At 34.5% G+C, this 26,733-nt stretch overlaps 2 protein-coding genes across 8 annotated transcripts in view; one reads left to right on the top strand and one right to left on the bottom strand.

Annotated features, from left to right (window-relative positions):
• The window catches only part of LOC106054862 (uncharacterized), a 19,062-nt gene extending 7,864 nt beyond the window's left edge, over positions 1–11,198 (bottom strand). Inside the window, exons 1-2 of one of the 2 annotated variants that reach the window (XM_013210932.2) lie at positions 10,981–11,198; positions 8,073–8,227 (exon numbers count right to left, since the gene is read on the bottom strand). In XM_013210932.2, the coding sequence (XP_013066386.2) occupies positions 8,073–8,110 (38 nt within the window). In that variant the 5' untranslated portion in view covers positions 8,111–8,227; positions 10,981–11,198. Of the gene's footprint in view, positions 1–228; positions 479–8,072; positions 8,228–10,980 lie in introns of those variants that run through there. The other variant, XM_013210930.2, reaches the window with a different exon arrangement.
• LOC106054861 (uncharacterized) lies at positions 10,311–26,733 on the top strand. Of its 6 annotated transcripts, none has more exons than XM_056004775.1 (4): positions 10,311–10,449; positions 23,551–24,498; positions 24,766–24,885; positions 25,574–26,733. In XM_056004775.1, the coding sequence occupies exons 2-4, from the start codon at positions 23,682–23,684 to the stop codon at positions 26,383–26,385; spliced, it is 1,749 nt and encodes a 582-aa protein (XP_055860750.1). In that variant the 5' UTR covers positions 10,311–10,449; positions 23,551–23,681; the 3' UTR covers positions 26,386–26,733. The 6 variants fall into 6 exon arrangements, with proteins under 6 accessions (XP_055860750.1, XP_013066382.2, XP_013066383.2 ...); XM_013210928.2 differs by having other exon boundaries at positions 10,320–10,469; XM_013210929.2 differs by lacking the exon at positions 10,311–10,449 and adding an exon at positions 20,504–20,642.

The following is a 26,733-nucleotide window of genomic DNA, read 5'->3' as shown; positions in this document are numbered from 1 at the left end:
TAGAAAGAAACAAGATAGTATTTATATTTTTAGAATCAAATTGTAGAATCTGTTTTCTGTACTTCGTTATAAAAATGGAAATTTCATAGACCAAGAGGCCCCTTCTAAATATAACAAATGTTAGACATTAATTTTTAATCTACTAGTAGAATACATTGTTTAAAGTTAACTGAATTTAATTCTTTAAAGTCCTTTCTTTTCCATGCATCACCATGAGATTAAACTTACTCGTATTCTGGATCTATTATAATTCGACCACAAGAGCAAGTCAATGGAAGTGTATTATAAGCACAACACTGCGGCATTTTCTCCGGAATCTAACGAAATTTGTCGAGTAGCACTTCAGTTGGTTTACACTAAGAAAAATGTATTTCTTTTCTATAGCACCAAGCTTCAGGCTGACTACAATACATGGGAATGAGTCCTGAACCATCTCGTATATATAGCCAGGCTTGTCTCATCCTACATTGTCTTTTCAAAACTCCATCAGACTTCATGATTCACATCTGCATAGGATTGGTTCTATCAACTGGGAAGTCACCGAGTGAGTAATATTTAGACTCACCTACAACACAGGTAACAGAGAGCGCACACACACACACACACTCAGAGAAAGAAAGAATGTAGCAACTGAAAGATATCCGACTTAAAGCTGCAGGTACAGCTGGGGGGGGGGCGCTCCAAAAACAATCCTGAGTTTGTGGAGTCAAAATGTGAGGTCAGTGTGTGTGTCTATGTGTTCGAATAACCATTATGTGAGGTCTGTGTGGTCGAATAACCATTATGTGAGGCCAGTGTGTGTGTGTCTGTGTGTTCGAATAACCATTATGTGAGGTCTGTGTGGTCGAATAACCATTGTGAGGTCAGTGTGTGTGTCTGTGTAGTCGAATAATCATTATGTGAGGTCAGTGTGTGTGTCTGTGTGGTCAAATAACCATTATGTGAGGTCAGTGTGTGTGTCTATGTGTTCGAATAACCATTATGTGAGGTATGTGTGTGTCTGCGTGGTCGAATAATCATTAGGCCTATGTGAGGTCAGTGTGTGTGTGTCTGTGTGTTTGAATAACCATTATGTGAGGTCAGTGTGGTTGAAAAATCATTATGTGAGGTCAGTGTGTGTGTGTCTGTGTGGTCGAATAACCATTATGTGAGGGTTTGTGGGGGATATTGAGATAATGTGAGGGTTTGTAGGGATATTGAGATAATGTGAGGTACTGTGAAAATATTCAGATAATGTGAGTTCGTTAGTGATCATGTACTGTGAATGTGTGGACGGCGAGTTACAAAGCTGTATATGTACAATGCTAAATGTTTTCTATTTCTTAAGTACACACAAATGTAGGCAGTGAGTACATTTTACAACGAATGTTTGTCTTGTAACAGTGGGTGCAGTCAGGCGTTACATTCTCTTGAACTTCATAAAGAAGAAATGCTACACATAATCTTACACACGCACACACACACACACGCGCACATCTAGGGGCCTCGCCCTTCATTATTCATGTCATTTATATACATGTCATAAAGTCATAGAAGTCTTATTAATGTCAGAGATGTGTAATTAATGCATGACATGTTTGTCATATCAATTTATGTCAAAGTTGCATATTAGAAATCCTAGCATCAAATAATATCAAAATATATCTGTAATCGCGAGATTTCTTTGAGACACTGAAAGTCGATTACAATCATCGAATGAATGGAACTACACCCACACAAAACTGCGGACCACAAACACACACAAGACATCTTGACACAGACAATAGACTGCCTTAAAGTCATACTTTTGCCAGGCCTACAGTGTAAGACAATAGACACGTTTTGGGGATGGGCTGCGTCTAGTTGAAGTGCTAAGACTTTGTTTACAGGGCGGGTGTCTCCATGGTGGGTGTGAGTACTAGGAGTAGCAAAGTAGGTCAGGCTAGGTCAACACATTCCCACCTTAGAGTTACCTAAGATTGAGATATGCCCACGCCTCCTTATTTCTCTCTTTCTCTCTCTCTCTCTCTCTTCATACGTAGATCTTTCCTTCCATCTTCTCATCACATTTAGCTAAATAGAGAGAGACAAAAAGACAGAGACAGACATAGACAGAGAGATACAGAGACAGACAGAGAGAGAAAAGAGGGGGAGATCTTGTCGAATCCTGCTATTAAATGATCTAGCTACGCCATCACATGGATGAAAAGAGTAAGGGAGGCCATTCAAAAAGAGACGGGCGGACCAATTGTTGAGTCACATGACAATACGTGTCAAGATTAAATACAGATTCCTCCAGGTATTGACAGTGTCAAACTTGATGGAGCTTCAGGTGACCCTACAGACGTCATACCAAAGCAAACATTGGCACACAGGAATGTGAAAGTAGACGGCACAATGTTTTGCTTTTTCTAGTTGTAACCAACACAAATTCAACAAGCTGTCTTCCCATGTTCGTAGAATCCAAATGGTATATCTTTTTACTACAGCAAATAAAGCTGATAGAATTTTTAAAAAAGAACGTGGTTTAATCTTTTAAAAAAAAAAAAAAAAATTAACAAATGTAGCCAAGTTTTGCATTGAATTGTTGATAATGTGTCTGAAAATGAATTAGAAAAATGTGTAAAAAGAAAAAAAAAGAAATGAAGACCTAAGAAAGAAAAAAAGAGTCCTAGGCTAGCTAACAAGACAATGTGTAGTTCCTATTTTACTATGCTCAGATCGATAGCGCAAACAGAATGATCATGAAGAATTCTGTGAGAATTGAAATATAGTAGGTGTCCCATAGTCCCAATTAGTACAATTAAAAGGAGATAAACATTTTTTTTTCTATTTTTTGTTTATGGCTTCTGGTAAATCAAAATATAATGGCTAACTTCGCAGCATCGCTTCTAATTGTTCATTCTATATTGTAGTCCAGATTCTAGAATCAGTGAACACATTCATCTTTCGGGGTCCGAATCAAAAGCTAGAATTGGGTTAAGAAATCTAGCAGATATTTTATTATTTAGGCTATGTCTAATAGATATCGTTTTTTTATAGGCTATGTGTAGTAGATATTTTTTTCTCTATATAGGCTATATATGCATGTAAATAGTAAGTATGTCTGGTATGTAAATCTATTTACAAAAATAACATTTCGTTCAGAAGTGAAGAAAATATTCGAATAGGCGCTTGATTAAATATAACTTTGTCCAGTCTCTTGATTCAATATAACTTTGTCTACTCTCTTGATTCAATATAACTTTGTCCAGTCTCTTGATTCAATATAACTTTGTCTACTCTCTTGATTCAATATAACTTTGTCCAGTCTCTTGATTCAATATAACTTTGTCTACTCTCTTGATTCAATATAACTTTATCCAGTGTCTTGATTCAATATAACTTTATCCAGTGTCTTGATTCAATATAACATTGTCTAGTCTCTTGATTCAATATAACATTGTCTAGTCTCTTGATTCAATATAACTTTGTCTACTCTCTTGATTCAATATAACTTTATCCAGTGTCTTGATTAAATATAACATTGTCTAGTCTCTTGATTCAATATAACTTTATCCAGTGTCTTGATTAAATATAACATTGTCTACTCTCTTGATTCAATATAACATTGTCTAGTCTCTTGATTCAATATAACTTTGTCTACTCTCTTGATTCAATATAACTTTATCCAGTGTCTTGATTAAATATAACATTGTCTTGTCTCTTGATTCAATATAACTTTATCCAGTGTCTTGATTAAATATAACATTGTCTAGTCTCTTGATTCAATATAACTTTGTCCAGTCTCTTGATTCAATATAACTTTGTCCAGTCTCTTGATTCAATATAACTTTGTCCAGTCTCTTGATTCAATATAACTTTGTCCAGTCTCTTGATTCAATATAACTTTGTCCAGTCTCTTGATTTAATATAACTTTGTCCAGTCTCTTGATGCAATATAACTTTGTCCAGTCTCTTGATGCAATATAACTTTGTCCAGTCTCTTGATTCAATATAACTTTGTCCAGTCTCTCTCTCTCTCTCTCCCTCTCTCTCTCTCACTGTTCTACTCTTGAATTCAATAAATGTTGTTAAGTAAGAAGTAAAAATGTTGGTTGAACTCGGGATTGGAAAATGTCGCTGTTTCTAAGAAATGTCGCTGTTTCTAAGTGATGACGTGTTATGAAAAACATTTCTTAGCTTAGTTTACAAACTATCTTCCGCCTTGATATCTTATCACATGGTAACCTCCCATCTGCCCAAAGGGCAGATAAAGGGATGCCACAGAAACCAAACAAGGATTCAAGAGTTACCCCGCCTGTCTGCATCGTCAAGTAGTCTGATTAAAGAAGGAGGGAAAAGCGTGAGTAGATTGACTGCAGCAACGAGTCAGGATGTCACGTGGTAACACATTTCATCTGGAATGTCTTGAAAACATTTTATTTAGATATTTACTAGTTTTGATCCACTACATACTAAAATATTTTAGAATTTACACAAACAGAAACTTAGATTCACGAATTGTAAGACAAATTTCCTTACGGATAATAAAAATTATTATTATTATTATTATTATTAAAAATAACCTTTTTTTTTATAAATTTTCATAAAATACAAATTAGACATTTTTATGATCTTGAAGAATACCAGATGTTATTGTTTTAAAATATTTTTTTGTATTATACAATTATAATATATTATAATATTAGGTTTGTAGAATCGTGTGGGTTTGTTTGTTTGTTAGGTGTGTGTGTGTCCATTGAAGCCCCGTTGTTGTTGGGAACAGAGGCCTCCAATGTAGTCCCTCGACTCCACCCTACAGTTCAGGGGGTCTCAAATCTTTGCTAGAAGCACTCATAGTATGTCTTTGGAAAGGAACAAAATACAGACATAGCAGGCCACTAAGTCGAGAAGAATCATTTCGAAAAATCTTTTCACCGCGTGGTCAGTGACCTCACATTTCTCGTAAATAGTCAAATGTTTTTTGTAATTTCAGACATGTATATAGGTTAGGGTTGTATGTCTATATTTCAAGCTACCATGAAGGGGTGGAACAAGACGAAGATGACTAGGAATCATCACACAGTCACGTACGTACAGGTGAACCATTGCAAACGATCATGTCACAGCGTGAATAAGTTCAGTCAATTCAAATCTTTTCAAAGAGATGAGAATGCCCAACCCCAACAAATCAAGGCTATTAGAGTCTCGGCCATAAGTAATAAAGTTTGTTAACCTTATAGTTCACCAGACAAGTTATTTCTTGTGCATATTAACAGGATATTTACTTAACTAATATAAATAAAAATTCATTCTTTTTTAAACCCTCGCTTTAAAGAAAATTAATAGATTTTTTTAAAAATGTAAAGCTGTTTGTCTGTCTATCTGTCTGTCTGGTAAAAAGTGTGTACACGTTATTTCTCCCAAACACATAATCGGATCAAGTTTAAACTTCACACAATTATTCATTGGTATAGACAAGACATGAATCACTAATTAAAAAAAAGTAACTAATCAGTCAATTAATAACTGGTAAGTAATTATTTTGTTTGATACCAACTCGGGAAAATAATCATTCAATATTCACATATACGGCTAAATTTGTTGGGTTTAGTCCCCTTAAATAATTGTTTTAACGCTATTTCTCCATAACGCATTCTCCGATCAAGTTGATACTTTAAACATTTATTGAACCTAACAAAACATGAATCAATTTTTTTAAAATTAATTAATTAATTTGTTCGATATCGAATAAGGGAAATAACTTCTACATAATTGATAGATATAGTTTATGGGGTAGAGTTCTTCCCCTTTAGATAAGCTGTGTTGTTTTTTTCAAAAATTTTTTTTTTTCATTTTGTTTCTTTTCTTCTCATTGTCCTTTATGATTCCAGTCAGACAATCAGTTTTGCACATTTAATTTTTTTTTTAAAGTATACTTTCAAACTAAAATGACCAACATATCTACAGCCATTTTCCTCATTTGATCTCTTAGCATGGCATTGGGTGAGGTACTTACTGGAAGTTAAATACAATTTTTAAAATATATTTTTGTTAAGAGAGAATGAGAGAGAGAATAACTATTGAGCAGTAGCTGTGAATATAATTATAATGTACACGCCATGTTGAGATGGCTCTCTTCCCAACTAACTATGGTTATATGAATCAACATACTGTATGGAACAACCTTTTGAAGTAACAATGTATTTTAAGATTTACATTTCTGAATAGCCCGTAGAAAAAGTGTTCAGTCTTGATAGACCTGCCACTGTTCTGGTACTTGAGATGTAGGGCGTGAACTACTTAACAGAAATGACTGACACATGCTGGACACTATGACGTCTGGGGGGTGACAATATACGTGACGTCACTAGCTTCAGTTCTTGACAATGACCAGTCACTTAAAATCTCAGCACATAGGCGTATGTCGGTTAATCTGCAATACTGATCCACAAATTACGGCTCGCGGACCCAACCCATGATCCGACCCATCTCACCACAGCGCATAGAAAACTAACGAAGCAAAGTTTTATTTAACTTATAGGACTTTTTTTTTCGGTGATGTGACTTGTTTACCCCCCCCCCCTCCAAAGGCTGAAAGAGATTGAGCTCCAACAGATTTAACAATCATGTTTCATTGCTAAGACTTTGTCAAGTACTAGGTAGCCCTAATCATATTTCATTGCTAAGACTTTGTGAAGTACTATGTAGCCTCAATCATGTTTCATTGCTAAGACTTTGTCAAGTACTAGGTAGCCCTGATCATATTTCATTGCTAAGACTTTGTGAAGTACTATGTAGCCTCAATCATATTTCATTGCTAAGACTTTGTCAAGTACTAGGTAGCCCTAATCATATTTCATTGCTAAGACTTTGTGAAGTACTAGGTAGCCCTAATCATATTTCATTGCTAAGACTTTGTGAAGTACTATGTAGCCTCAATCATATTTCATTGCTAAGACTTTGTGAAGTACTAGGTAGCCCTAATCATATTTCATTGCTAAGACTTTGTGAAGTACTATGTAGTCCTAATCATATTTCATTGCTAAGACTTTGTCAAGTACCATTTCTATGCCCTTCTATGCCTCAAAGTCCCCAATTGCTAGATGCAATTGTGCTCATTGAAAAGACGAAAAGAAAACCCCGATTTTTATTCAGTTTGTAATGAGTGCCAAATAAACAAGGTTACAAAGACAGTTTGTGTGGAAACTCAAACTCAAAATCGGCCCCCAAAGTGGTCCACCCAGGCAAGAAAAAACGCAGGTTTCAATATTTTCAGAAGAATATCGGTATTAAATTCTTATCAGATGTGGTCCACCAAAGCAGGTTAAAAGGCGGGTTTCAATATTTTCAGAAAGAATATCATAATGAAATTCTATCAAAGGCAAATGACAGAGAAGAATGGAGAAAGAAGGTTGACTGTGTGGTGCGCCACAGGTCCAGCAGACAAAGGAATAGGTGAAAGTGAATGTGAAGTTAGATGTGAACCTGGCCTAACTGATGTCTTATAATCTAATTGATCTAATTGTTTTGTAAAGGGTCAATCTCTTATTCAAAGCCTCAAGAAATAAACATTTCCGTAAAAAAAAAAATAATAAAATTCCTTTAGTTTTGTGTTTTTTTTTTGTAAATGTAGAATTTAGTATAACAGAACTTACATAACTTAGCAATACAGTTGTAAATAATAATAATAATAATAATTTTTGATAAAAAATCTAAAATTATTTGCATAAATAATTTATAAAAATGGTAAATGGAAATCTCCATTACTAAAAAGCCTCCAGTGTTTGTTACTATTAATAGTGGATAGTTGTAAAAATGGTGTATTTTTTTAAAAAACTGCTTGCATTAGTGATTTTCCCTTTCGGAAAAGAAAAAAGTAGCTGTTGCATCAGAACTTTGAATGGCCTAAAATATAATGATGTCCGATTTTCATTTTCTCTTCTAGTTTCTGAGATCTTAACGGGACGGACGGACAGACGGACAGACAGGCCACACAAAACTAATAGCGTCTTTTCCCCTTTCGGGGGCGCTAAAAAAAAGCACATCTTAAACATTATAAAAGAAAGCTTTTAGCTAAACATAGCTGCTAGCTAGTGAGACTCACTTACTTGTTACCATTGCTCTGAATTTGTCCGTTCTCAGCCATGCTGTGTCAACGGGTGTGTCCTCGTGGTGACCCAATTGATACCGGTCTGCTTCTTGTACTGCTTTGAATTTATTGCTTACTATTTATAGCCACTATTGGTTGGAAACCAATCGATACCTGCAAGTCACAACACACAAAATACACTTTCCGAAGTCTAACAAATATCTCACGCTTTTTTTTTTGTCTCGTTTTATTTTTCTATATACGTAAAATGAACTTGAAAATAATTGACAAATACAATAAACATTGGGATAGAGAGTCTTCGATGAACGGTGTCGGCTATATATAGACATACTGTCTTCACCAGTTGTGGAGTGGCATTCCGCTATCCATCCATTACATGGATAGTTCGCGATACCATTCTTTGCATTTCGAGAATAGCCAATTATTTTTTTAATACAGAAATGTTTTAGATTATTTACTTATTCACGCTGCAGATATAAAGGTCAACTAAGTTCTGATTTATATATTAAATTAATCTTCCAACTTGTCTTAGACACAATAAAATCACTAAGTCTGCCAGGGATGAAAACATAAACATCAATGATTTGTTGAATCCGCTTTACCTAATGATGTTATCAATCTATGTCACAACAAACAATACCATCTTTATTTATAGGTCTCTCTCTCTCTCTCTCTCTCTCTCTCTGAGTCATGTCTATCGTTGATATGCATAAACCAATCTCTTGTGTCATACCTGGAGAGATAAAGTATCCCCAAACACACCTGAGTGTGTGATATAGACAAACAAACAAAGTAGATCTAGAATTTTACTTGGAATTGTGCCTCATGGTGTCTTCTCTGATGTCCTCTCCTATGTGCACTCTTTACAAAATAAAGTTTACTGAATGTATTCATTTCATTTTTTTCCTAATGATTTGAACCAGTGAAAAGACATTACAGATTTACAAACCCTTATTCCCTACAATGAACATTAAAAATTTCATAACGACCATAGTTGTCTGCTTCAGCAAGACTTATCAATCTCATAAGAAACAACGTGACCAGTTCCTAACGTAACATAGCTGTCTGTTTCAGCAAAACTTATCAATCTCATAAGAAACAACGTGACCAGTTCCTAACGTAACATAGCTGTCTGTTTCAGCAAAACTTATCAATCTCATAAGAAACAACGTGACCAGTTCCTAACGTAACATAGCTGTCTGCTTCAGTAAGACTTATCAACCTCATAAGAAACAACGTGATCAGTTCATAACGACCATAGCTGTCTGCTTCAGCAAGACTTATCAACCTCATAAGAAACAACGTGACCAGTTCCTAACGTAACATTGTAATTGACCTACTGAGAATCACCCTGGTCCATCTAATAAGAAAGAATGTGATCCACTAATAATATAGAACATTTTCTAATAAGAAAGACAGACTATTATGATATCTATTTAATAAGAAATACTAATTTCGTTGAAATGTAGTTAAAAAATCATTTTATTTAAAACTAGTTATAATTGTTTAAAATATTTGTGCATATAAAACTAAGTCAATAAACAAAAATAAAATAAATTTTCTATCATAATGTGCACAATAATTCATAACAAACAAATATTCACGTTTGACTAGAGTAACACCTTTAGTAAAAATTTAAATTTAGTAAAGAAGAAATTATACATAAAACACTGAACAATAATCTTCAAATACAAAGACAAAATATAATTAAAATAAAATACAAAGGCTCCTTCTTCTTCCCTAATGATATTAAAGCATGGAATAGGTTGCCTGAGCCAGCCAGGAAAACCAGTGACTTGGCAGAATTTAAGTCATTGGTTAACATGCATGACTAGATGCATGACGCGTAGGACATAATCATCTTCTATTTTGAAGTAACGTCTGTATTATATAAGATAAGATAAAGATGATAGCGAAATGAAATTTTCAGTCCAAGAAATACACACTACTATGTGTAAGAGAGAATGCGTTATACAAACTATTTCCTTTTCTCTTTGATCTAACTCTCAAACGTGCATGTGAAACAATAGATATAATGTTTGTTTAAAGACTGCACTTTTAGATACTAAAAGTAGCACAAATATAATAACATGAATTGCCATTTCAATCTTATTGTTAAAATGCTATAGTTCTGTAGGCCTACTGATAGATTTACAAAGTTTTTGGAGAAAAAAAGTAAGTGCGAAACTATTTATTTCTTTTGTTTTAAAAATTCTTTTGCAAATATGTTCATGAATGTGCATAGATCTTTATAAGAGAAAGAAAATAAACATGAAAAAGTTCGCTTTTACAAGACCAAAAGTAGCTGTTGTAGTTAGAGTCTCTATCTATCTAGATTCTAGATCTAGACAACACCAAGCACGTCGAAGTCGATGGTAATATAAGCCTATGATTGGTAATAACGCCTCTAATTTATTATTTTCTTACTAACTGACGGAGACAGACGGAGACAGTTCTAATACATCCAGTGGCTCTTCCTTACAGGCTGCTAAAAATAATGCTTGTATTAATTTATGAGCAACTTAATGTACATCTATAAATCAATGTCTATTAAGATCTAGATCTAAGTACTAGGTGTAATTGAGAAAAGAGTAACAGTTATAAAAGGAGTAGACTCTCTAGCGCATGATAGTTGAGTTGGAGATCTATAATTTAATTTATCTTTACAAATTACTTATTCATTTCTTGAGTAAGACTGAAATCATTGACACAGATTAGACCTTCATATACAATTTCAATGAGGTATGATACGTTGATTTAAATCGCTATTAATTCTGAGAAATATTGTCTAAATGTATTTAGTTTATAGATCTAGATGATTTTCATTTTATTAAATTAATAGGGTACTATACTTTGTCTTGTATATAAATGTATTTTATTATAAACTGAAACTTGACATCACTTACCAGATGAAACTGTTGAAAAGAGTCCAAACAGTTTTCAGTCTATGATCAAATGAATCAGAAGACACATCAACAGTTTTATGCAAATGACATGCAACACACATTCAATCAATAGCACAAGTCTGTCACTTCAAAACTACAACTTGATAGCGCGTCGTTCTAAATACACGGACGTTCAAGTGGGTCACCATCCCAATTTGTTTGGTTCTTCAATAGCCAGCTTAAGCCTACCTGTACTATAAATAGCAGTCACAAACCCACCAAATAAGGGAGAGTTTACTGCGTAAAGCGTCACCGCCTGAATGCGCGCGCGAGGTCGAGACACGAGTCTTTAGAAGAATGATGTGACGTCAATTCTCAACCTACGGCTGGCTAACGTTATGGCGTTTCCCACTGCATTCATTGCCATTGTCCCTAATACTGGGCGGTATAGCACTAGACGATATATATCCCGTTCTAAAGTGCATTTTTACAAGCGACAAATGTCAAGAAAGTTGGTTTTCAAAGTTGTGAAAGGCTTGGTAAAGAAAGCAGACGAAGGTCAAAGTTTAAAATTGTTTAACGCTCCTTTTACATTTTGACGTATGAACTTTAACCTTCAAAGCAGTATATGAAACTTGTTTAGGTTAGGAGCCCTATAGGAGTTTATTAAATAAACAATTGGTTATCGTAAAGAATAGTGTAAATAATACAAAATAGACAAAGAACTGTGACTGACAACTTCTGAACGAGTCCTTGTCGAAGAAAAAAGTATCATAATGTATTTACAGTGCCTTGGGTTTCATTCTAGTATGCCCATATAGCCTACATCGCTATGGATTTTTTGAATCATTTCATAGGAAATTTCATTAGGAATATATCCAGAAAATAGTTTCTATTTATATTTATATAAGTACGTAATTAATCTAAATTACATTCAGTTGGTCGCTGTGCTTGGTTACATGACACCCTCGTTAACCGTAGGCCACAGAAACAGATGACAGTTACAACCTCTGCCCTAAAGAGCTGAAAGGGAACTTAACCTTTTTTTTTTTTTACTTTTCATGCAGTCCCTTCATTTTTCGGACGTCTTTCGTACCTTCAGAATAGGTTCTGGATTTAGTGGGACGAGAGTAGACACCCCACCGTTGCCAGCTAGGGGGTTTGGGGGAGTCCTGTGAGCTCCTCCAGGCGGGGTCCGGAAGCCTTTATTTCCTGTATTTTGAAAGTAAAAAAAAATGCATATTCTGGGTTGTCTATGGTGCAATAATCTTTTTTCCTTCTATTTAAAAAAAAAACAACTTTTTTTTTCATTAAAAAATTGTCACATAATTGAGCCAATGAAAATTAAAACAAGTTTATAAAATATTAAACAAAAAATCAATCCATACTTCATGTTGAAATGAAATTGATTTGGAACTGATGTGTTCTCATCTGATCGGATTGCTGTTTTAAAAAAATGACCAGAATGGTGATCGAATCCACAACTTTTGCGATAATGACGTAGGCCTAACGATCTATCAACTTTGTCAGTTTTGGAAATTTCCAGGCTTAAAACATTTGAAAATCTTTACGCTTCCATCCATCCCTGAAGAGCGTGTACGCTAATAAATCCATGTTGGCTATTTGTCATATTTTGAGTTATTTTGGCATCATACCTTCATAGAGGTCGAGAGCATCTTCCATTATCCTTTCAATGAAGATATTGAAAAGAGTTGGTAAAAACAGGCAGCCTTGTCTTACTCCAACCAGTCCCCAATGTTATTGTTGAAGTACATGGCACTATTGGTCTCCTTGTAAAGGTTCAAGATTACTTTTATTAAGTTTTTATTTATGATGTACTTTTCCATTGTCGCCCAGAGTGTCCCTTGCCATACTCTATCGAAAGCTTTCTTGCAAGCAATAAAGACATGGAAAAGATTAGCTTGGATCTTTTTCTCACAGAGCAGTTCTGAGATTTAGGATTTGTTCTGTTGTGCTGCCACCTGGTGTCTAAAACCCGCATGTTCCACTGATACAATTTTGTCCGTTATATTTTTTTTAGAAGATTTGATTTAATTTTAACAGAATGTTACTGGGATGTGAATTGCCTTTCTTTGGAAGAGTGGTTGGATCCAGGGCTTTGGCCATTCTCCTGACTGCTAGATCTTGTTGGAAATCTTAAAAAGTGAGTTTATCATGGCTTCTCCTCCAAGCTTTAGAAGTTCACCAGAAATATTGTCAACTTCGGCTGATTTCACTCGTTCAGAATTGTGTAGTTGTATAGTTTATTATGACATATGGTGCACCATCAGTGGTTGGACGCTACAAAGGCTTCAGTAGCAATATAGAATAAAGAAAATTCAGATCTATCCACTATTCACCTAGTGAGTTGTGATACACATGCAACATCTTGTTAAAATGTTAATTTTAGACCTCAATTTCATAACTATTTCATAACTATTTGAATCAAATTATAAAAATTGTAAATAAAAAGAAACCCATGCCGAAAAAAAAAATGATGAGCAACATGTTAAACTCTTATTGTAAACTATGGTTTGCTGGATTTTGAAATGGAGTTGTATTGCTGGTTTTGTTAAGCTATTACAATTTCGGAATCATTTCAAAAGCATGAACAGTGGCGTAGCATCCATGGCGTGAAGGGGTTCAATCCGGGCCCACGACCATTAGGGGCCCACAGCCTGTGGCCATAACAACAATGGCGCAAATGGGCTCATTGCGATTGGGCCAATGACTTTTGACCAGTTAGGGCGCACATGAGATGAAGTGACCGGGGATGAAATGACCAAAGATAAAATGACCGGGAACCTAGCCCTAAGCGTGCGTTTAAGGTGACAATCGTTCCATATCGTCCCATCTTTTCCCCGCAGTATGTTTATAAAACCATTGATAGCATTATAGGAATGGGGGGGGGATGTTTGGTTAAGAAAATATGAATATGTTGTACAGGGGAAAAACAAAGGAAAAAGGGTGAGGGGCGACAACAACAATTACGTCTATAGTCTATTTCGATACAGCTATTAATTATTCAATTTTATCAAAGCTTAATAGTTTTATAATTTTATTCTGTATTTAAATTATATAAACTACTATTTTCATTACTTTTCAGATGAATGAAAAATGTTGAATACGTATGAACTATTGCGGTTAATGTGGAAACAGACTTAGGGATCATGTCTAGAACAAGATCTAGAACAGTGATGCCCAACCTAATTCGACCTGCGGGCCATTTTAATTTCTGACACTCGTGTCGCGGGCCACATGAACGAAATTGTACACGTACAAAAAAAAATAAAATTTACCTGAATTTGAAACTATTAGATTAGAAAAACTGTGGAGCTAGTACTTACATTAAGGAATTGGATATCTGAAGTGATTTTTTTTTCTGTACTTATAAAAAAGAACAACATTGTAGCTAGCTTTGACATCGACTCATTTTCATGTTTCTTTTTGGTAAATATTTCCAACAATCTTCTACTAGGCGTAGTCTAACAATCTTTTTATTCGCCGCTCAAACCAAGAATATTTGTTTCATAATGACGTTTATATTTTGTTCTTTTTGGAAACAGATACCTTTTTTTTTTTTATAGATCACATATGTAGGCTAATTATCATGATCCACAAAAAAAAAGTTAAGATCCGTTCTCTTTTTCAGGTAGATTCTCATTTCACAAACACACTAATATTAAAGGTCATGGTACAAATCAATTAAAGAAAAATTAAGGGCCCTAACGTAGGTAAAGATACATAAGTCAGCTTTTTTTTTTTTCGATGGGCTTGTCTACACTTTATGCCGACATTTCGGAGGGCCGGAAGGAACCACGTCGAGGGCCGGATCTGGCCCGCGGGCCGTATTTTGGGCATCACTGATCTAGAAGAAAGAGAGATGACTACATTGATCATGGGATATTGGCTTTCTCTAACCAATGCGTAATATTTGCTTGAAACTTAGTTCATAGCTCTTAAATAAAGTTAATATTTACACAAAAACCTCAGAAAATTGCTAAGAATATTGAAATTTGACAGGAAATTAAAGCCCAACAGATTCAAAACAAGATTATATGCCTGTTGGGCAATGCAGTGCTGGTAAAAATACCGGTACTTTGGGACATCCATTCAGCACCATTTGTCTCTTTCATTATATGTGTGTGTGTGTACATAATTACTCTTTTTACATTCTGACCATTCATTCTTTCGGAAGACATTTATTGTACCCTACAATAGCTTCGTCTTGGAGTTAGTGGAAAAATTGTCGACTTGCCGACCTTGCCAGCAAGGGGTCTGGTGCAGCATTGTGAGCTACCACATCGGTATTCGGGGAGAAGCCTCGCCGCCAAGCATTATTTCCGGTATTGATAGCCAACAAAATGCATATTCCTCAGAATCTACAGTGCGTTATCCTACTATTTAAAAAGTTTTATTTCAAAAACCTAATGTGCTATTCTTATTGACTTAGAACCTCCAGCGCCTTTCGGCGCATTGGGCGGCAAACTGTTTCCACAAAAATCAGTCACTGGCTATGTCTGAGGACCTTTCCACCTGCTCTAAAGACCTCCATGAAAGTGTGACGCCAAGTTGTATTAAGATGTCCCAGTTTGCGCTTTCCTCGTAATAGCCTCCATGTCATTGCATCTCTTATTATGCGTAATTCATTTTGTCGGAGAACATGTCCCGCAAACCTCATGCGACCCTCTCACAACCTTACTAAGGGGTCGACCTCCAGTTCGGCATAGGATTTCCTTGATTGAGACCCAATCTCTATAACTGACTCCTAAAATCCGTCTTAGCCATCTTTGTTGAGCTTCATTTAGTCTTTTTTCAATTTCGACAGATGACTATTCACTGCACTTTATTAATGGAGCCCAGCCATTGGTAGAAATTTGTAACCTTTCTTGGCTACTCTCTTGGAATTAGGTGACTGTAATTTGCTTTAGATTTTATATCGAAAAGGGAAGTTTTATCGTCAAAATTATCTCGGGGGGGTTAAACTAAAAAATCTCTGCAGTTTTTTTTTAACAAATTCATAACCCCATTTAGCTACGTTTATAGAATTTGATGAGTGTAGTTAGATTTAGACTAATTTAGACTAATATTGAAGAGGGGGTTTTCAACCTCAAAACTCTCTGTAGGGTGATTTTAAACTCAAAACCACCTGGAGTGGGGTTTTAAACTTAAAAAAAAAAAAGCCAAAACTAAAAAAAAAAAAAAAAACCTTGGCTTGGCTACTTTTTTTTTGTATATTGAAGAGGTATTTTTTTAACCATCAAACCCCTCTGAAGGGAGGTTTAAACTTAAAACCCGTTTGATTATGCTCAAAGATTTTTGAGTGTCTAATTTGCTTTTTTTTTAAATATATACTGAAGAGGTATTTTTTAGTTTCAAACCCCAGTGGAGGGGGGTTTAAACCCAAAATACCTTTGGCTACTCATAGAATTTTGAATGTGTAATATGTTTTTTTTTATATTGAAGAGGTTTTTTTTTTTGGCTTCTAACCCCGCTGAAAGGGGGTTTAAACTCAAAACCCCTTTGGCTACTCTCATACCATTTTGAGTGCGTAATTTCCGTTTTTTAAATTGAAGAGGTATTTTTTTTTTAGCTTCAAACCCCGCTGAAGGGGGGTTTTAACTCAAAACCCCTTTGGCTACTCTCATAGAATTTTGAGTGTGTAATTTGCTTTTTTATATTGAAGAGAGGGTTTTATCGTAAATTTCGGAGGGGGTTTTAAAATCAAAATCTTCCTTAGCTATGCTCTTGGAATTTGGAGATTGTCGTTTGCATTATTTTTTGTTTTGTTTTATAGAAGAGAAGGTTTAACTGCAAAACTCCCTGGTAGGGGGTTTTAAACTTAAAAAAAACAACCTTTGCTGCGCTGGGGCAAGTGATGGTTTAGTACTAAAATCTCACCTAAAATAAACAATCAAAGCGAAAAATAAGTCAATAATTTCCACCCCCAGAACAAAATCCTGGCTACGCCCATGAATATATATATATATATATAATATATATATATATATATATATATATATATATATATATATATATATATATATATATATGTTATAAACCTGGTGGTGGCACAGATGGGGGTAGTGGTGTGTGTGTGTGTGTAGTCAGCCGACGCAAATCGCCCCAGGCCAGCGCTAGTCGAGCGGTCAACCGTGACGAGTTACGACGATCGGCCGAGACGAGTGTCAACATGATGGTTCGGGAAGGATCGACGTCGTGAACAGAGCTCAGTAGTGTCACGAGGGATGTAGTCATCTGACCACCCAGAAGGGTCGAGCGACGTTCTGTCCGATTCTGGAAGGCCAGCAGGGACCCTATATAAAGAGCGAAGGTATCAGAGACCAGTGAGTCACAACTTCCCGATCTACAGTTCGTTACAACGGTTCAGTTCAAGTCCGAGGCGAGACAGAGAGACCAGTGCAAGAGTTGATACGGCGGAGAGATTTTTAGTCTTGTGTTACGTGCTGCCAATTGTACAGTATTGACTGTTATTTATTGACATTAAACTATTACGTTATTTTGAAGCCCAGAGTTGTCAAGTTCTTATATATATATATATATATATATATATATATATATATATATATATATATATATATATATATATATATATATATATATATATATATATATGCAAGAATTGCTTGTTTAATAGTATATCGAATCCTACTTTATGTTGAAATAATATAGTACACAGTAAACTAAACATTCATTTTTTTTTGTCTTCGAGAAATAAAGAAAAAAATGTCGAACCCATAACTTCTTATCTTATAGAATTCAGACGTTACTTCAAAAAAAGAAGATGATTAGCCTACGTCCTACGCGACATGCATTCAGTCATGCATATTAACCAATGACTTAAATTCTGCCAAGTCACTGGTTTTATTGGCTAGCTCAGGCAACCCATTCCATGCTCTTATAGCACTAGGGAAGAAGGAGTATTTGTAAAAATTTGTCCTATCATATGTGTCTTTCTGAGTATTTAATTAATTTTTTTTTTAGTATTTGAAGATTATGCTTCAGTGTTTTATGTATAATTGCTGCTTTACTTTTGAGTCTTCTGTCCTGAAGACTTTCTAAATTTAGTGATTTAACTAAAGGTGTTACTCTAGTCAAATGTGAATATTCGTTTGTTATGAATCTCACTGCTCTATTTTGTGTCTGTTTCAGTTTCTTAATGTTTTCTTGAGTTGAGGGGTCCCAAATAGAGGATGCATATTCTATTATTGGCCTAACCCACTGGCGGATCCAGGGGGGGGGGCGGTAGGGGCGATCGCCCCCCCCCCACTCGGCCGACCCCCCCCCTGGGGGGGGCGGACGAATTTTAGTATAGAAGTCACACAATTTGTATACGAATTTATTACTTATGTTAATAATATATACTAATTATTTATATTTCAAACTTTTTTTAGATTATTTCGCCCCCCCCTCTAGTATGTTGGCCGATTAGGTGGGGTCGGGAGGGGGCGATAGCATCAATCCGCCCCCCCCCCTCAACCATAAACTTTTGAGTGGGGGGGGGCGGTCCAATTTATTTGTAGAAATCACAGCTTGCCAAAATAATCAATTAAATATCTATATGATTAAAACTTGTTATTGATATTTTAACCGATCTTTATATTATGTCGTTCCCCTGTAGTCCGATTGGTGTGTGTGGGGGGGGGGGGGGCGAAACCTCTACTGCCCTTCCCACCTAAACCCTTTGAGTGGGGGGGGCGGTCCTACTTTTATGGAGAAATCATAGTTTGTGAGCAAGATAAGTTGCATTGTTATATAATTTTGATATTATGTCGCTCTCCTTCAGGTATCTTGGCCGATTCGGTGGGGTAAGGGGGGGGGGGCGATTACATGTACTGCCCTCCCCGCTCTAGCCCTCTGAGTTGGGGGGGGGCGGGCATATTTTTATGGAGGAATCATAGTTTGTGAACAAAAATAGTTGAATTTCTATATAATTGATATGTGAAACCATTTGTATATTATGTCGCACCACACTCTAATCTCAAATTTTATGATTAGTAAACATAAAATGAAAAAGGAAAAAGGTAGGAGGGGCGATACATGCCATCTCCTTTCCCTCATCGGACGAAGCAATAATTTTTCTTTTTGTATTATAGTTAAGAAATTACAAAATGTAAAAAAAAAAAATCAGCCACTAATATAATTTATATATGCTATAAATTAAATTCTCGTATCGAGTGGCCCTACCCTTATTCTTTAATGCCAAATGCAATCATTAGCAGAAATTATAAAAAGGAGCGAGGATAAATCGTTTTCATTCTACCGCCCCTCCCATTTCCAGAAAGAGTTTATGTAATTTCACATGAATTTATCATAATTATTTTAAGAAAGACTTTGCTTTGGAAAAGTTAGAATTCAAACAAAAATTTTCAGTATAAGAGTCACGATTGAGATGAGTAGCCTTTTTTCCAACCTCTACTCAATCTAATATTTTTCTAGTTAAATTTAGGACTATAACTAACAATTTATGATTGAATTTTATTGAATATTATTTATCGAAGCCTTAATCTAAATATGTGGGGTATCTGATCTTTTCAAGGAACAAATCGGTTTTATTTGCAATGTATTAAGGGCGTATACATTCAAATTAGAATATTTTTCAAGTACAACATTATTCAAAAGGTCCTTTTTTAATAGGATGAATAATAAGCTTTAGGTAAGGAGAATACATTTCTTCAGTGAAGAATGCAAGAAAATGCTTTTAGCGTCGGGGCTTCGCCCCTAAAATCACTGATGAATAGTGAGCTGTAGTTGTCAGGGAGCAGGCGTTTCTGCAGTGAAAAATGCAAGAAAACGCTTTTTGGCGTCGGGGCTTCGCCCCGAACTCCACTGATTAATAATGAGCTGTAGATGTCAGGAGAATGCGTTTCTTCAGTGAAGAATGCATGAAAACGCTTTATGCGTCGGGGCTACGCCCCGAAACTCACTGATGAATAGTGAGCTGTAGATGTCAGGAGCAGGCGTTTCTGCAGTGAAAAATGCAAGAAAACGCTTTTTGGCGTAGGGGCTTCGCCCCGAACTCCACTGATTAATAATGAGTTGTAGATGTCAGGAGAATGCGTTTCTTCAGTGAAGAATGCATGAAAATACTGAGAAATACTGCTTATTTATTGTTATATATATATATATATATATATATATATATATATATATATATATATATATATATGTGTGTGTGTGTGTGTGTGTGTGTGCTGTACGCACGTTTATGTATAGGGTTAGGGTTTACTGGGCGTTAGGGTTAGGGTTTGGAAAAAAATCGCCCCCCCCCCCCACTCCAAAGTTCTGTACGAAGGTTAAATAACATTTTAGTTATATGTTCTTATTTGATTTATAAAAATGTCTTTCATAACTCTAATCATGTAACTATACAAACTTACTAATACCTCCATTAAAATACCAACACGTTCGAATCAGTCTGTTAATTGCATACATGCAGGAAATAGATCTGGATCTAGTATATTTATAAAACCGTACGTATAATTTTTAAAAAGATCTTAAGCATAAATCCTAAGTAAAATCTGGCCTAATACATTCAATGGGATTTACAAAGCATGTTCCGGTAACTCTCTCAAATCATCAATTACAAAACCTGGAGTCGCTAATGAAGAAACAACACTGCAGAACTCTACTTACATCTACTTGACTTTACTTTAGGATGAGTGTGTATTCTTTAATTTTTCATTTAAAAAGAGAGGGTAGATTAGATTAAATTATATTAGATATAAATCAAATAAGAACATAAAACTAAAATGTTATTTAACCTTGGTTAGGCCAATAATAGAATATATATATATATATATATAATTATAATATAAAATATTAAAAATATTAATATGCATGCAATGATGCATAATCTGTTTGAGTTTGGGCCTTTGGCTTTGGCTGACACCCCTCAACTCAAGAAAACATTAAGTTATAAGTATGATTAAGTCTAAGAAACTGGAACAGACACAAAATAGAGCAGTGAGATTCATAACAAACGAATAGTCACATTTGACTAGAGTAACGTTTTTAGTAAAATCATTTAATTCAGAAAGCCTTCAGGATAGAAGAATTAAAAGTAAAGTAGCAATTATACATAATTATAAAACACTGAATCATAATTGGCATAATCTTCAAATACAAAAACAAAATTAATAAAATACTCAGAAAGATAAAGGCACATTTCTCGTTCCATATGCTAGGACAAATTTGTATGTAAGTGCTCCTTCTTCCCTAGTGCTATTAGAGCATGGAATGGATTGCCTGAGCTAGCCAGGAAAACCAGTGACTTGGCAGAATTTAAGTCATTGGTTAATATGCATGACTAAATGCATGATGCGTAGCCGTAGGACGTAATCATCTTCTTTTTTGAAGTTACAACGTCTGTATTATATAAGATAAAATAAGACAATGTAGATCTAGATATCTCAATGGAAATAATTGAAATATCATATATATTCAATTTAATTTTAAATAATATTGATAATAATAGATCTTGATCTATAATAATTATAATTCTATTTAAAGTTATTAAAGTATATCACATCTAATCATGAATGACATTTTTAATAATCATAATGATCATATAATTATAATGATATTTAATAAATCATAATAAATGTCCTTAATGACAATGACATTAATTTGATTAATCATAATGTCAATAATTTTATAATTGATATTTAGTCTAGGCTTGATTAATTTAAAAGGGTATTTATTTAATTTATTGATTATAATTTTATGATCATGTTCTTAAAATCTATTAATACATCAAGATCTAGATCTAGATCATCTAGATGTCTAATGTCTGGCTAGATTCAAGATAATCTATATCATCTAATCATTCTAATCTAGATAGTAGATATCAGATTCTAGTTTTAATTTCTAAAAATATAGAGTAGTTTATTTAATTCGGAATGAACATGACTTCAGACAACTAGTCATATTGTTGATTTTACCTTGTTTTGACCTAATTTATTTGCAAAAGTGAGGGTCTGTGCACTGCACATGTCCATTTTCGATTATTTATATGTCGCTTTCATTTGTTTTCAACATTTTCCAGACAGGATACAATGTTTCAAAAGTCGTATCCTAAACCTTTTTTTATTTCTATGTCACCCTGATAAACTTAGCTAGCTTCCGGGTTAAGAGTTTTTTTGGTTCCTGTTAAATGTTATGCAGTTTCAAAATTGATAATTAGGTTTATTTATAGACAGAGCATCACTAGTTACATTGACTGTACTTCAAAGATGTGCCATTATAATCTTAAAGGGGTGTTTGGATTCAGATTTGAAAAAGCGATGGAAAATTTATTTCGAACAACTCTCCAAAAATAAATATGGCCAAAAAATTATTTTTTTTCTTTGCTTCTATGGACCAGACCTAGTCTACTTTCTTTTGATAGTCTATGAGATTGTTCTTTTTACTAAATAAATTTTTTTCGTATTTCAAATCTCTCCAAATGGCTGGATAACTGCACCCATTTTTTTACTCCTGGCTCCATGACACCTTCATCCCGTTAACAAGCCATCTCCCCAAACCCATTCTTCTGATTATTGATGGGCTGCACACCTCTCACACTTTCCTCTTTGAAACATTCCAACTTTGTTTTGATCACCAAATCCTTTTGTATTGTCTTCTTCCCCATGCCAGTCACCTGATGTATTGTGGTTAACCCCTCCTTCAAAAACAAAAAAATTAAAGTTTAGCAATGGTGTTTTCTGCCAGTTGCTGGAACCCATTAAGTAAATCTATGAGAATTCAAGCCACAGACTTCAAAAAACTAAAGCAAACTGCAAACTATAGTTATGTGAGGTTCAACCTGTCCTAAGTAAAACTTTTCACACTTTGATTTGTTTTTTCACCCACTCGCTGGGCTTCATTAATAAGGTGCAATGAAAAGCAAAATTGATATTTGACTTACAATTTTTTGATAGAAGAATTGCAGGACTTTGCACTGTAGACACTTCAGAATATGCACTTTTTTAGTTTCAAATATAGGAAAATAAAGAGTTCCACCCTGAACCTTGCTGGGAGAGCTTACAGCGCTTCCCTAGGTCACATACCACATAACCAGGAAGACATCCATCACATAGCTTGACATGTACTTTTCATTTTGATGATAATGATGCTTCGCATACTAGTCAGTATAGCAGGTTTAGAATTTAAGTAGATCACACACACACACACACCAACCTGTATCAGGTGTGGCAAAAAAGGGTTTGGTTAATCACGTGAAAAACTGCAACTCATCCAAAATCTTCCAATTTGAAGACAATGCCTATTGTTATTTGTTATTTGATAATTTATGAATTTTTCTACCCTTAACTCTATTACTGTCTAGTGTAGATCTTGTCTTTTTTTTTTTTTTTAGAAACAAATCACTATGCCACAAAAGAAATTAACAAAGGTGTCTTTAAATAGTGTAATTGTATGTGATACGTTGCTCAAGGTCTAATAGCTTGGTCACAGTCTTTGTGATCTTTTGGTAAACACGAACACACTATCTGAAACTTGGCCTTAGAGAGCAGATATTTCTGCCAGACACTGTCCTACAATTAATTGCAAAAACTTTTTTTTCTACAGAAACTATTTATGAAGAATCAGCAGGATCAGTTCAAGCTTTGAATCAGAACAGAAGGTTTCGGAAGATAAAAAAACAATCACCACTTAGAAAACTTTTTAAGACTCTGTTGCATTTCTTCATTCCAGAATGCATGGACTCTATTGCTACTGGCATAACAGAAAAATCAACAAAGAAATGCTGTAGTAGAATTCCTTATGTGAACATATGTACAGACTCTTACACAAGTGGCTTAACAACAAGAGAAAAATCAACAAATATTTCCTGCATAAGTTGTTCTAACTTTTCAGATCTTCCCACCATCAACAAATGTATAGATTCATGCACTACTGACAGAAGTAGTCCTAATGTTTCAGATTGTCACAGTATTGACAAATGTTTAGACTCTGGCACTGCTGACACAATGACAAGACCTAAGCCCACAAACAGATCCTGCAGACTTGGAACTTGTAATGTTTCAGAGCTCTCCTATGTAAATAGATACATTTGTACTTGCCATAAGGGAACACAAACAGATCTATTTGATTGTTTGTCAAGTAATGATACACAGGTATCCTCTGTATCAACAGAATGTTCCTTGATGAATCCCAACATTTGCTCTAAGGATGCTAATGATACTATATCTCTGACTATAGACTCACTCAATGAAACATCTGACTTGCCATCCCCCAGTGTTTGTACTAACTCCTCCTTACTTGATCCAGAGTCACATTTAGCTGACAATGAACTAACTAGTCATTGGGTCATCAAATCTCATCATTGCTTACAGGAGAACTGGAGTGGATCTATCTCCCTTTGTAGCTCTTGTTTATATGAAAATGATGATGCCTCAGTCACTTCTGATTTAGAGGAAGGTTGTTTTCAACAAAAGATCTCAAAATTTGAAGAAGTTTGTACTACTTTACCAATGATCAGGTATAGTACTAATCTTGTCAAGAACAAGATTCAAGGTTTGTAGAATTTAAAAGTTTTCTTACAATAAAGTGAAAAACTGATGTATCAGTCAAGCTTTTTTTTGTTACAAAACTATTCATGAATTAATTTTTTAATTCTTTTAAAAGTCTGACTTTTTTCTACCACATTTGGAAATTTGGTTTAGTATTGCCCATTTAAAATGTGAGCATGAAGAGATCATTGTAATTAATCTAGTTTTAAAGAATAGTAATGTTTTACCTTTTCTATGCAATGGCTTAAATTTAATTCATGACTTTTGTCAGAGGATGAAAGTAAAATGATTCTACCACATGGGGCAGTGGATCTCAATGGTGTTTATTTTATTGAGAACTCTTTTTGGAACATATCATGGGGCATGTATCAACCCTGGCCTACAATTAAAGGTGGGTCTTCTTTGTATAACTGTCAGCATTGAACTTAATACAAATCTGAACTGTTCCTAAAAAAAACATAATTACATTTGTAAAGCTAATTTTTCAAGGAATAAGTTTAAAGAAAACATTGTTTTGCATGATTTTATTTTTTAATGTACTGATAATATAAATTGCAGCTTTGTTTATTTTATTATCTCCTAATTGTGTCTTGTCAGGTTGTGTATCGCACAATTAAAACTATGTTTTTTAATGACATAAACAAAAATTGACAACTAACAATTGTCAGTAGAGAAATCAAATGTTTTGGTTTCACATTATGTCACAGGCCTGATAGCAGAGAGAAGAATGAAAATGTTTTTTTAATTTTTTTTTTTTTTTTTAGTTCTTTCGCTTGACTATGTTTCATTTAAAACAAATTCAATCTCATTATAGCCTGTTCAAACTTTCTTTTTATGTACATTGTCTGAAAATATTTTATAATGGTCTAATATTTCAATTTACTAGTTGGTTGATTTATGGTAATTTTAATAAAAAGAATACAAGTATTAGGTGACTCTTCTTTGAAGGTTCAGCTATTTATAAAACAGAGTATCAATAAATGTATTACTTGTAAAACTTATTTTTCTAAATTTAGGAATAGTTATAAAAACTGAATTAATTTTTAGAGGCTTCAACTTTTACATTTTTTTCTTTGTAGAGTATCACAACAATAGCAAGAATGCAGAGAAACTGTGCAACAAGTGTAGAGAATCCAGTGCTAAATGTCTTGTAGGGTTAACCTTCAGTCCATGTAACAGACATCATTGGGACTTAAGAGAATCAATTGCTACTGTGACACAAGATTTACAGATCTCAATGCATAGTGGCAAATCTGAAACTAGTGAACTTTTTGAAAACTGTCCTAACAACTTTGTTCATGATCTAGCACAACCATTGAAAGGCACCATCTTAGATAACTCTGATCTAGCACAACCATTGAAAAATACAGTCTCGGATAAATCTAATCTTACTGACACTGTGTTACCAGACTTGTTTATACACAATGATATTTACATTGAGGATGACTACCTAAAAGACTATATATCTCTTGAGAATATCCCCATGTCTTGTAAAGTAGATGAAATTATTAAATGTTGTCAGTGTTTTAGAAAGAAAGAGTTTATCAATCAGTCTCATTCTAGTACAAAGGATTGTCTAATAGATCATTCACAGCGCACTGAAGATATTGTTGATGTGAGCATGTTTCACCAAAGTACCTATCCTTGTTCTTACAATAGATTTAGAAGAAGACATCAGTCTTCTCCAGCCTTTTCTTGTAAGAGCACTTGTCTAGCATGTACTGAAACACAGACAGATGTTTCTTCTTTCCAGTACAATGGTGAGCAGTGCGTTTCTTGGGACCCTTACCTTGGTTTAGAGATAGCCTTTGGGTGTTCAGTGATGGATGCTATTGAGGACACTGACAATGTTCTGTATCATTTTAGAACTGAAAAATGTGTGCCTTGGTGAATTGTTCAAAGAAACCTGAAAACTTTTGGTGACACTGCATTTACCCCCAAGTCAACACTGATTGATCCAGTCTAGGGAAAGTCTTATCTAGTCAATGGATCTCATAGATGCTTTTCATATACAACCTATATGTACTTAACAATTATTTTTTTCAATGAAGAAACAAACTGAAATGAAGGATGTCTTAATTATGACATTGTAGTCGTTGTTTTTTGCTAATATTTCATGAAAAGTGAATGGAAATATAAATCTTGGTCTGTTTCAAAGTTATCATGCTGTTTCATATTTTTTTGTTTGCCAAATCTAAGTACTTGCCAAGGTTCTAATAAATATGTCAGTTTTTTTTTC

This window comes from Biomphalaria glabrata, chromosome 11, assembly GCF_947242115.1.
Source record: "Biomphalaria glabrata chromosome 11, xgBioGlab47.1, whole genome shotgun sequence".
NCBI lineage: Eukaryota > Metazoa > Mollusca > Gastropoda > Planorbidae > Biomphalaria > Biomphalaria glabrata.
The sequence above is the reverse complement of the archived record's forward strand: the minus strand, read 5'-3'. Positions and strand labels throughout refer to the sequence as shown.